This window comes from Carassius auratus, chromosome 18 (genome assembly GCF_003368295.1).
Source record: "Carassius auratus strain Wakin chromosome 18, ASM336829v1, whole genome shotgun sequence".
Lineage (NCBI taxonomy): Eukaryota > Metazoa > Chordata > Actinopteri > Cypriniformes > Cyprinidae > Carassius > Carassius auratus.
In genome coordinates this window covers 22465102-22477306 of record NC_039260.1, presented here as the reverse complement: position 1 = coordinate 22477306, position 12205 = coordinate 22465102, and the positions used below count along the sequence as shown (strand labels likewise).

The window sequence follows — 12205 nt, the reverse complement described above, 5'->3', positions numbered from 1 at the left end:
ACAAAAGACTTGGCAGCCTTTCTTAGATGAGAATGTAAAGTTTGAGCGCAAAATCAACAAATGGAATTGCTAAATCATTGTTAGCTGCTACAAAGTGTTTCCACATAGAGAGAAGTGACACGCTGTGGATCATCAAAACAAAAAGTATAAAACATAATATTAGCTATATACATTTATCCAGTAAATCTTTTTATGACATACAGTTTTTCAAATGCCATCAATAAATTATGATCCTGCCGAAGTTTGTTTTTCTAAAAGCTAAAAAGCAGTTCAGATCAAAGCATGTTATTTTCTTTCTATTTATAGTTTAATATTGCACTGTAAACAAATGTCAGGTTCACACAGCATGAGGACTGATGCTAGGCGCAGACTGCATGGTGAAAATAATCATTTCTTTCCGTTGAAGAAAAAAAAAAATACTTGAGAATAAAAAATTAAAAAAAAAATAGAATTCAAAGCTATTTGATCTTTTTAAATGCATTTTTTTTATTAAATATTAATAATAAAACAAGGCAATTTGAATATATATATATATATATATATATATATATATATATATATATATATATATATATATATATATATATATATATATAAATTGATTTTTAAATATTTCATTTATTTATTTATTTTTGGCACTAAATAATCTGAAATCGCACTGAATAATACGTCCAACTGACAATTCACTCTTTCCCTTTATTCAGCAGAAACATGCTTTCATTGTGAAATTAGGTTTATTATGCAGTGCACCTGATCACAAAACTCATAAAGCTGATTTTACCTGTGTTAGGGAAAGCGTGTGCTAAATGACATTTTGTTTAGACGACTAAATGTGTGTGTACTTTGTATATTAATAATGGAGGTAGTAATTTATCAAATGATGACTGAATGATGGAGAACAGCGTCATAGTATGTCAGATCACAGTAGTCTCTAAAATATTGGTCTCCAAACTGTGATGTGCAAATAGCTTTTAGCCCTTATTTTTGGGGGAAGTTTGCGCTGGATTTGCATAATTCCTTTAGTGAATTAAGTGCTGCAACAACACAGACTGCATGCGCTATAAACAGTACCATCAGCATTGTTCATGGTGAAAGTGCTTTTAATATTAAATTTGATTCTTAGAATACATTAAGAAGTCATGGAGTTCCTCTTTTACTTTGTCTGCTGAGGTGCATTTTTTTTCTAATTGCTTAAACGATACAATTACATTCACTTTGAATTGCAATTTCCAAGTGTTTTTATTTTCCATTAGTACTGATTAACATTAATGAGATTCAGTAGCATTTGTAATGTCATTCAAGCTCAAATGTGGCCTTTAAAAATGACAATTACCTCTTCAGCGTATTCCTCAAGAATGGCTTTAGCCATTTGACCCTCATTACCATAATGATTAATGACTGACATTCCAATATCTGTCATTAGAGACCAAACATGTTTTTATCTCTTATCCCCGTCTGAGCTGTGATGATTTAAAGTCTCAGATGGCAGACTTTCTTGCAGGAGATCTTGCAGCAGATTCTGAGTATTGTGCATTGAGCTTTACGAGCTCATTCACTTATGTGTGTCTCATTGCTTTTTTCTTTGTGAATCTTGCTTCAGTCATCTTGTTAGTCTTTCCTTTGTGTGTGTGAAAGATTTCGCTGAAGAACAAAAGAAAAAAAGCATGAGAAACAAAGAAGAAAAAAAAGTGTGATTTGTTTTTTATAGACCAATTAAAATTAAAGACAAGTCCTAACAGATTTCATGACCTTATCAGAAAGATGCTTGTAAAAAATACTGGTGAAGAGAACATTTGCTGTAAATTTCAACATACCTTACCTTAAAAAGATGCTAATAAAATATTTTAAAAGAATACACTTAAGTCCAAACTGAATGAGCAATTGTCAAACTTGTCATTCACAATTAAATGAAACTAACAAAAATTCCCAAAGGGTCGCACAAGGGTTAACACACTGAGTGAAGCAGAAATCTTGATCACAGTTAAAGTGCAATTTATCATAAAGCATTATTGAACATGATCAGAATGCTAGCTGTGATTGGCAACTTAAAAAATAATAAATAAAATAGCAGTGAGAGAGTCGTATACTTCCCTATAATTGAACTGACTCCATATGTATGATGTTGATAAATTAGTTCCTTCTCCTCTTTATTTAGTCATTATTCTTCCTTAATTTCTTGGTCTTTTGTACTTTACTATAATTTCATTTTCAAAATTGATTTAAATTTACTTCAGCATATACCAGCATACTGTCTATAAACTAAATTTTCTCTTCCCTGTGAGATTGTACTTGTCTGAGTGTTGGTTTTGTCTGTTTAAACATGCACCGCAGTGACCTTTCCAGCAGGGTGGGCGGCTCTGTGAGTGAGGTAACCAGTAATTAACCTGCCAGCGGAGAGAGACGTGAATATTGGTGAATGTGTAGCGAGGATCCAGTGGGTAATCCAGGGTGGGGATGTGTCCTTGCTACTGAGCCGAAGAACAGATGTTCTGAGATGAGAGATGGCTAATGATAACACTAACTTAATTGCTAAGGTGTTATACTGTGTTTCAGTGAGATGGTGGGTGCATACTGTAAAACTGCAATGTGAAAAAGTGATGAAGTTTCTTTTGGAATTTGTGGAGATGATGATCCACACATTCCTGTTATGTAATTCATGGCTTTGGATATGTGTGTGTCATACTATGGAGGGGAATTTCTACAAGATCTGAAATGCTTGTAACACACACACACACACACACACCATAGTTAATGAGAAAATCATGTTTTCATGATAAATAACTATGGCGATCCATGTGGATTCAATTTTCTTTCAAGAGATTTGAGAGCAGTGTAATCAATTATCAACATGTTTTTTTCGTCATGTTCACTTTAAAAATAAAATATTTTAGGATAAATTTTGCAGATATCCAGAAATATATATTGCCTCTGGTGGTTATTGTTAAGACACTATTATTTCTGATCATATTTAGGATTAAGTAATTATTTGTATATTTTTTTATGATAATTGTATTTAATCATACTTGTTACCTCTTGTTATACTCTTGTTAACTAGATCTCTCATTGTCAAAACATACCTTTTTGATATTTCAAATCATTCGACCATTTGTCATGTTAACATTTGTAATAGTTGGGAGAAAGAGGAAGAAAAAGTGGCGATGATGTGATGCATGTTAAGAATGCATGGCTGTTCCTATGCAATTCTGGAAAGGTTTAGAAGTACAGACAAAAATGCCTGTTGACCAGTAGTCATGCATTACATTTTTGCACAAATAAACAGCATTGACAAGAAAAACAAAATAGTAAAAAAATCATGTTGTGTAAATGCCCCCTAAAGGTGAGGAGAGACACGTGCACAGCTGCTTCTGCTAACACTCTCAAAACATCAAAAAGAACTAAACCCAGTCCCCATTTAGTCACTTTCCATGGCCTGAAGTCTTTGAGAAAACCCCTCATAAGCTCCTGCTTTCAATAAAGGGCTTTTCCTAATATATCTTCACGGAGTAATCCAAAGGATATACAACGTTAATCTATGGCTTCAACATGTTTTCTAATTGGCTGTAAAGTGTAGATTTAGTACAACCATGCATAGTCAGAGCATAGTCCTCTTTTGAGACCAGTTAAAGGAAAAATAGAGGCATGTTTTACATTGTCAAAGGAGCGCTCAGAACGACTGACAGATAAACTCTGGATTCCACCTATTTTAAATGGGGTAAAAAAAAAAGAAAAAAAAAAAGAAAAGAAGGTCCATTTCAATCAGTACATATTATTAGAAAGCATTTTCAATCAGCATTGTAACTGGCTTTATGTAGAGCCACTAGAGAGGCCAGAAGGTCAACGTCCTTGTCTAAAGATAGTGAAATAATTGCTTTGGCCAATTCCAAAGCTCTGGAACGTGGCAAAGCTGTGATGAGGGAATCATTACATTGTCAAAAGAGATAAAAGAAGTCTATTTAGGTCAAATTCCCCAAGGTGGACTATCAGAGAGAACCCTACTCGCCTACCTCACTGTTGAAGGTATTGGGAAAAAGAAATAAAGAAAAGGACTTCTTATTCGGCCAGTGATTTTCATTTAGATTAGTGCTGCATTTTATGCAGGAGTAAAGTGGCTCTCTGAATCTCACACTGTCTGTGAGGAAGGTGTTGTCAAAATGGTTCACCTCCTCCATATGTAGACATTTTATTACTTACGCTTGTTAAGAAAACACAGTTTTTTTTTCCTCCAAAGGAAGCAGTTGTTTTTGTGCCTGTGCATATGTTTAGCAATACCAGAGTTCAAACAAACACTTCAAATTGAGGTTTAGTTACACTGTGTTTGGTAGCTTATTAGTTCAGCTAACATTAAAGCTTAAACATTTTTCTCTGTTTAATTTCCCAGAGGCAGCAAATGAACCCCTTAGTTCTTATCTCAGCACTGTAAATAGGTATAAACATCATTTTTATTCCTCCGCACCCCCTTTTTTTCTATCTAAAGCTATTATTTTTTTTTTATACATTATTTATTTATTTATTTATTTACCAGAGGTGCTTTAGAATCAGTTCTTTTGTGCATGGAATGTTTTCTTTAAAATTTAAGTAAATGGTGATCACAGCTCTTCCTTGTCCCCAACATTAAATATATTTTATGTTGCATGCAAGCAAAAAAGCCATAAGACTTTGGAACAACATGAGAGTCTGTAAGCAATAATTCTCTGTAGATTATTGATTTAATTATTCTTTTAAGTTCAGGTCTCCCCTGCTGGGTGCATCTTATGTATTATCAAACAAATGATAATTGGAGACTGAGGTAAAGTAGCTGTTGTCACTGATGAGAAAACATAGAGATTTTTGAACTGTCTGTAACTTTATGCACCAGATCACTTGAAATCCTTGTGTAACTAACTGAAGTAGCTGTAATGATGGCTTTCTGTTCTTCTGAAAACTAAGCCATATTTAGTTATGTTTTATTTAATCAAGAACATCTTGAGTAAATATCATCTTAGTGATTGAAAGGGTCATTTACTTTACATAGTTTCCAAGCTCTTTGTGCAGAGATCATATGCTTTCCATGTTACTTATAATCTTAAATAATAATCTTTCACATTATTACAACATAAAAAAAGCTATGACATAGTCCTGTTTCATCTGATAGATGTCTTTATGTGCACACAAAGATGTCTGTGACATCTGATGAATGTGTGAGCAGATTCCTTCACACATCCATCTGTCCATTTCCGCTTTGAACTCTGGTTCCACCTGTCATCTGAACCTTTAGTGTCCAGCTTGCGTCTTTAACTGTCAATTCTGAGAAAAAAAGATGGCCCAGTGGTGAGCCCTGGGGTACATTGTTCAGTTTTTATTTTGAAATTGTTGCTCCTTCCGTTACTATACTGCTCACAGAGTTGGAATCATCATTGTCGTAGACGTAAAGATGCTTGGGGACTCTGCGTAAGTCACCTTTCCATTCCATTTTTATTGTATTCATTCTATGTGACCCAATTTACACCTGATGTTAACATTTGTCAAATCACAATTGGCTTGCACTAAATACAGGTATAAACGGGGTCCAAAACATTTTGTGATCCAGTAACTCACCATGCTAATACAGTCAACATTGATTTCACTGTTCACAATACCAGGTGTAAATATGGCCTTTCTTTCTGTTTCTGTCTGTCTCATTCTGTTTTTCGTACTGCATTTTTTCATTTCACTTTACATAATGTTATTATTTTTTTGTCATCTCTGTAACTCCTGGCCAAGCTATTACCAAGAACTTATTGTAGAAAGCTAAGATTACAATAGCCATGGTCAACACATAAGATTGTTTTCCAGGATCTGTCAAGTTGTATTAGAATGGACTACCTGCCTCACTGATCGTCAAGCTAAGAAAATGTGTTTTATTTCCAGTTTAACTGTACATATGAACAAGCTGTTTGTGTGAGACTATTGTGTGTTTCCATTCCACAGTGGACTTACTATAGCATTAGTGGCTTTAGGCACGGGAACTGCAAGCTAATGAGCTTCATACTGTATACAGTAAAACTTATTAAGCTGTATATTGGTGGGAAATATAGCTAATATTTTGATGTGTATCCTCCGGGTATATTCATATAGTTTTATATGTTGTTGTGTATTTTTTTTTCTGAGACTCAGTAGTATTTTGCTTTTGACTTTACACTCATACAGTCATAAGACATGAAACAAATCAAATGACTTGCATAAGTTACACACCTTCATGTCTTTCCAACGCCATAAGACTTTCATTCATCTTTGAAACACAAGTGAAGATGTTTTAATAAAACCTGTGAATATGTATTAATAAAACCTGAGAGATTTCTGTTCCAGCACTGAATGCCTATTCGATTTCAAAATGCTCACACACCAAAAGTCATTCACAAAGTCATTGTAAAGTAATTCACGTGATGAACACATACAATATAGAGCACATCAAATATGGTGAACAAAGCTCAACTGCTTTGTTCACCATATTTGATGTGCTCTATATTGAATGTGCTCTATATTGTATGTGTTCGTGACATCAACTGTAGTCTCCTGAAGAGCGTTTTTGAAGCTCAAAGTAAGTGGAGCAGACCGTTGCCATTGTGGCAGCGCATCACCATTTGTCACTCCCAGATAATGTTTTCTGAAACCACGCCCACCTATATCGACGCCAGTGACAGCAGTGGCAATCCACCTGTCACTCAAGTGGCCACACCCTTAATTATTACAACATTTAAAGCTTAATATATTTTTTTTTATATATTAAATATATTTAATATATTATCATAATTTTAATCTGTATAGAAAAATTAATCCCCTCACAGTTGTCATGAACGGCAAATTTAGCTATTTAGACCAAAATAGCTTTTTAAATTAAATTTACATTTTTGTTTCATATAAAAATATGAAAGGCATTTACAGTGTCATTTATCATTGTGTCTTCCACTGGTTGCTCTAATTTTCTTGTTTTCACAGAACTCTGGGAACAAAGAGCTACCGAACCCAGCTGACTATGTGAGCCGCCATCTTCCGGGCAACCAGGAACAATTTAATGAACCTCCACCTCCTTCTGCTTACCCCCCTGTTACTTTCCTGCCCCAGAACCCTTACACCCAGCACCCTTCTAATGCCCCCATGTACACCTTCCAGCCAAACGCGCCACCTCCCACCCCCCGACCCCCATTTAATTACCCCAAAGAGCAGTCAGTCTAAACCCATGGCCATCCCCATACAGGATAGCCATTACGCGTCACATCTGGAGAGAACAACACTTCCTTCCTCGTTACTGTTGTCCTGTGCTGGCCACATCAGGATGCAGGCGGTCTCTCGGAACTATGAATAAAAGTGTCAGTAGTTTGTGGACCTGAAACCGTGTGTGTTGTGCACTGCATGTTTCACTATGAGGCTGTGGTTAGAACCCCTAGTCTTGTGCTATAAATATAGAAACACTGCACCACAACTATACCCCCTCCCTCCCTCCCTCCCCTCACAACAGCACACCTCACTTCTCCTGAACACAGGGTATCAGCCTTCGCTCTGCCTAAACCTCTCTTAGATCTTCCCCTCCTTTATTTAATTCTGCCAAGTGTCTGACCATTGACAGTGTTTCAAGAAATTGTCACCCAAAAAGGAAAGTTCGGTCATTATTTATACACTCTCATGTGGTTTCAAAGCGTATGCAGATGTTTTTTTTTTTTTTTTCTTTCAAGAGCATAGAAGATTATTTTTAATAACCTTCTCGCAACTCTTTTCCAATAAATGTTTCAAGGTAATTATGTCTGTCAGGTTCCAAAAAGGAAAAAAAAAAATATTTATTGCCATCAGAACCCTTCCATTCCACAGATGCTTTTTTATTTTATTTTTATTTTTTTGGTGAATTTTTAAATGTTCTTCATACTAAGTAAAAGTGGATCTTTTAAGTAATGTTCACTGAAAAGTTATTTGGGAACCAAAAATGGTTCTTCTGTAGCATTGCTTTGAAAACTGATTTTGAGGTGTATGGAAAAGAACTGCTTAATTAAAGTTTTCTTTTTGGTGTACCTGTTAAAACATAACCTCATACAGATTTGCAATTGCATGTGGTCAAGTATGTAATGACAGAACTGTTTCTTTGTCATTGTGTCACCTTTTTTCTTTTTTTCTTTTCTTTTTTCTTTCAGTGAGTTTTGTTTTATCATTTATTACACATTTGTATGTTGCTCTTTTATTCTTCAGATTATATTTGCTTGCTTCTTGTTGTACATGCTTGAGTTGAGTGACTGTTAAAATGTAACATTTTATTTATCTATTGACATTTTGTCAAAATTACGACATGGCACAACACCCCTACAGTGATTCTGCTGAAACAGCATTACATGGGTAAATAGGCAGTTCCCATTTTTTCTCAAAGATATCCAATTAGTACCAAATATCACTAAAATATTTAGTCATTATAATCTAAAAAGTGAATGTTCCCTCTGCTCTACATGAGAAAAAAAAATTAAAATAAAGGGCTCTATTTCACTCCCTCTCATAAGATATCATCCAATACAATGCCACAAGTGAAACGCTTCAGTTTAGATGGCATAAACACTTTCATCTCATTTTTCTTGTAGTTACCAAAGAAATAGAGCATACCATATTTTCATCCACACAAATGTTTACATTTGGTATATTTAAAGATTCAGAGAGATAAACAGATACTTTTCAAAAGGAAACTCATTCACATTTAAAGCGATCCAGATAAGCATAACTCTCATGTATCAATTTATTTCTTTGAAATCTTGTTAAAAGATAACGTGTTTTATTTCCGTTGCTGCTGAATTCATAAATGTAGGTTGTCCTTGAAAATGCATGCGTTTCCATACAGTTTTATTTTCATCATCTCTTTTTGTTAAACCTACTATTAATGTTCCATTTTGTCTCACTGGTTGGCCTACACAAAACCTTTTCAGGGACAATCCACAACTTTCTTCCTCATTAAGCTATTTTTGAAAGAAAAGCATATGTTGATGTATTTTTTTAGAGAACGATCCTAAATATTCGTTACCATCTAGAACATATTCAGCGTCATATTCAGTCCTGAATCATTACGAAGAGCCAATGCAAATCACTGCTGCCCTCTTTACAACCTCAACCAGACCTCTTTAAAGAATGAGATCATCTGACAAGAATGACGCTCATGTTGTTAAGCCATGTCAAATGTACATGCTGGAAAAGAAGAAAAAAAATGTGCTCAATGTTTGTGGTCAATGTAAAAGTTACAAGTGATTAAAGAGAAACCCTTAGAGTTGTTGAGAATTGGTTTTAAAAATGTATTTTGCAGTGGTTTGTGGGATAGGTTACAATATGTGAAGCTATCTACTGTGCACACCTTTATGTCTGGCATTGATTTTTATCTGTGTACTAGTGTAGCATTAGAATCATCTGTTGTTCCTGGTCACATTGCTGGAAAGAAATACCTGTCCTCCATGTTATTGCTGCCACATGTATTATTATTATTATTATTATTATTATTATTATTATTATTATTATTATTATTATTATTATTATTATTATTCACTGAAAAATGCATCATTTGCCACTAGTTGATTTTTCTTTGTTGTCATACTGCCTCAGATAATGTGAAATTGTAAATTGTTTTTCTTCTGTTCTGAAATTGCAATATTAATTTACTTTATTTCTATGTTCGCAGTCCTGCCGAATTAGTTTTTTTTACATGTGAGCTGTAGGTTGTTGTTAATATTTTCTAACACATACGACGTATACATTATATCTTCATGTATGTAAAGGAAAATCATTACCCGAGTCATCGTGAACACATGAACTCAATCATTGTATGTGTCACTGCTAGTTATTTTTCCATATGTGAAGCATTATGACTTTTTTGTCTTTTTTTACATGGGGATTATGTGTGGTGTAAAAATTTACTCTATGTACCAGACGTGTGAAAAAAAAAAAAAAAATCTCATGCAAATGAACATTAAATCTCACAAAAAAAAAAAAAAAAAGTGTTTGTATTGAAATATATTTATTGCAGTCTCTGAAACATGATGTGCTAAACTAAATATTTTTGAAATCAATTAGTTTCCATAACAGCTAGTTGAATAATTGTCTTGAAACTATGTTGGTTCTTTGATCACCTGACCTTGAAAACAGCTCAATGGAACCCAGCAACTGTTTAAAAGCAGAGCTATTTTTATCTTCCACAGCATTTTATTATTATTATTAATAATAAAAAATAATAATGCATGCCTTATATTGACTTGAAAACAACAGCAGTATTAAAATAAATATGTATTGACTGTTCTTGAATGTCTTGTAAGGACTTCTGGTAACACTTCTGCATAATGAATCTTAGAAATTCTTTTCTGTCTTTTTTTTTTTTTTTTTTTTTTACGGTACAATGAAATGAGATGTCTAAATAAACTGATTTACTAAAATAAATTAGACTTGAGAGAGAGCATTTTAGGGTCAGGTTATTAAGAACGCCTTAACTTGCATCTTCTGTTATTCTACACTGAAGCAATGCTTGTTTTCCAGACCAGCACATAGATCTCATGATTAAATGGAACTTGAGTGCGTCATTAGAGAGCTGTGATATCTAAATAAGCTGAACAAAGCTTAAATGTTTGCCAATAGCCTGGTTCCAAGCCTGTATCTTCAAGAGTTTGTCTCCCTGACATAAAAAATACTGTTTATTTGAATATTAAATTGAAAATACTTCTAAAAATTATAAAATTATATTTTAATATATTGTTCTTATAAATTGAAAACAGCTGAGATAATCACATTGCATCACTACATTAAGTTATTCTCTAGTCTCTCAACACTGGCTTATTGTCATGCATGTGTTACCAGAACAGCCAATGCTCTCCGACAAAAATAGATTTTCCTTCATGGCGTCTGCTTAACCCAAAGTTCTCCTGGAAAAGAAATATTATATATAGCTGCGTTTCCACCACAGGAACTTTACCCAGGAACTAGGGACTTTGGCCTGGTACTTGGTGTGTTTCCACCGCAGGAACCAGGAACTGGAAGTTCCGGGTAAAAAAATGCCCCTCAGAAAGTCCCTGTTGCCGAGGTGGTACTTTTTCAAAGTTCAGGAACTTTCGGGGGCGGGACTTTGGCGCTAAACATCCTGATTGGTTGAGTACACGCAGCATTGGTTGAGTTCACCATTTATTCAGATCAACATTTTTAAAATATCACTGTTATTGTGTCATGAAATGTAATTTTAAAAGTATTTCAGTCGAGAATGTAGTTGTTTAAAACTCAAATCTGTTGTTTATTTATAAAGACAGCGCCTATTTAAAAATGTGTTTCGCCGATCTCTGAGACGGTGAGCTCCACGCTAGAGCCCTGCGCCGGACTGTTTTCTTCATCCCGCTCCCGCCGAATTTCTGACCATTACCGCCTGCTCCCTCAACGTATGTGTTACACTCCCGCCCGCTCCCGCAATATGTATGTCCACTCCCGCCCGCACCCGCAAAACTCTGACAGTTTATTCCCGCACAATAATAGAGATGCGTTGATTTTGTGTCTTCTCCCGTCCCGCAGGGGAAAAAAAAAAACACGTTTTTGTATTGATATTATTAAAGAGATTCATGGGGTTGTTTGTTTCGTTTCCCTGGCCTGCATGTAAAAAAAGACAAAACACACAATACATTCAAATATAATTTCGTTTTTTATCAAAAACTTTGCACATAAAAATAGACTGCTTTGCAAAAAAAATATACATAATATGATAAACTAGGCTACATGAAAGACAAGTTTTACAATTATTAGCCAAATGTCGCAGGTATTCTGTTTGAAAAATACTAATAAGAATAAAAACATTCAAACTTAGGCAGCCTGCTCAATAACACTGCATCATCACGCCTCTCGACCTAATTAACAAATGGCAACGAGGGGCTGTGCTCAAAAAACAACTCTAATAAATAACATTAGGTTCTTTTCTACATCATCTATTGACATCTTCTCCGTCATGTCGCTAGGCAACCTCCCTATCCCGCGGTGTTTTTTTTAGCCGCCCATTCCCGCCCGCAGCAAAATTCAAACCACCTGCTCCCGCGAGATTTGCGTTGGGTCCCGTGGGACCCGGCGGGACTCAAACCCAATGCAGCCCTCTACTCCACGCAATCAGTGGGAGCTCAGTGATCATCTATCCGCCGAGAATCAGCCTCACCTTGGATAGACCTTCTGATATGTGCCGCTGGCTCTGATGTCTCTCTAGTGGTTAAACATA

The 12205-nt window shown here is 35.0% G+C and overlaps 1 protein-coding gene across 2 annotated transcripts in view; it reads left to right on the top strand.

Moving 5' to 3' along the window:
• The window catches only part of LOC113118694 (extensin-like), a 60770-nt gene extending 53153 nt beyond the window's left edge, over positions 1–7617 (top strand). Inside the window, exon 4 of one of the 2 annotated variants that reach the window (XM_026288065.1) lies at positions 6955–7617. In XM_026288065.1, the coding sequence (XP_026143850.1) occupies positions 6955–7191 (237 nt within the window). In that variant the 3' untranslated portion in view covers positions 7192–7617. The remainder of the gene's footprint in view (positions 1–6954) is intronic. The other variant, XM_026288066.1, reaches the window with a different exon arrangement.
• Positions 7618–12205: the final 4588 nt, after the last annotated feature.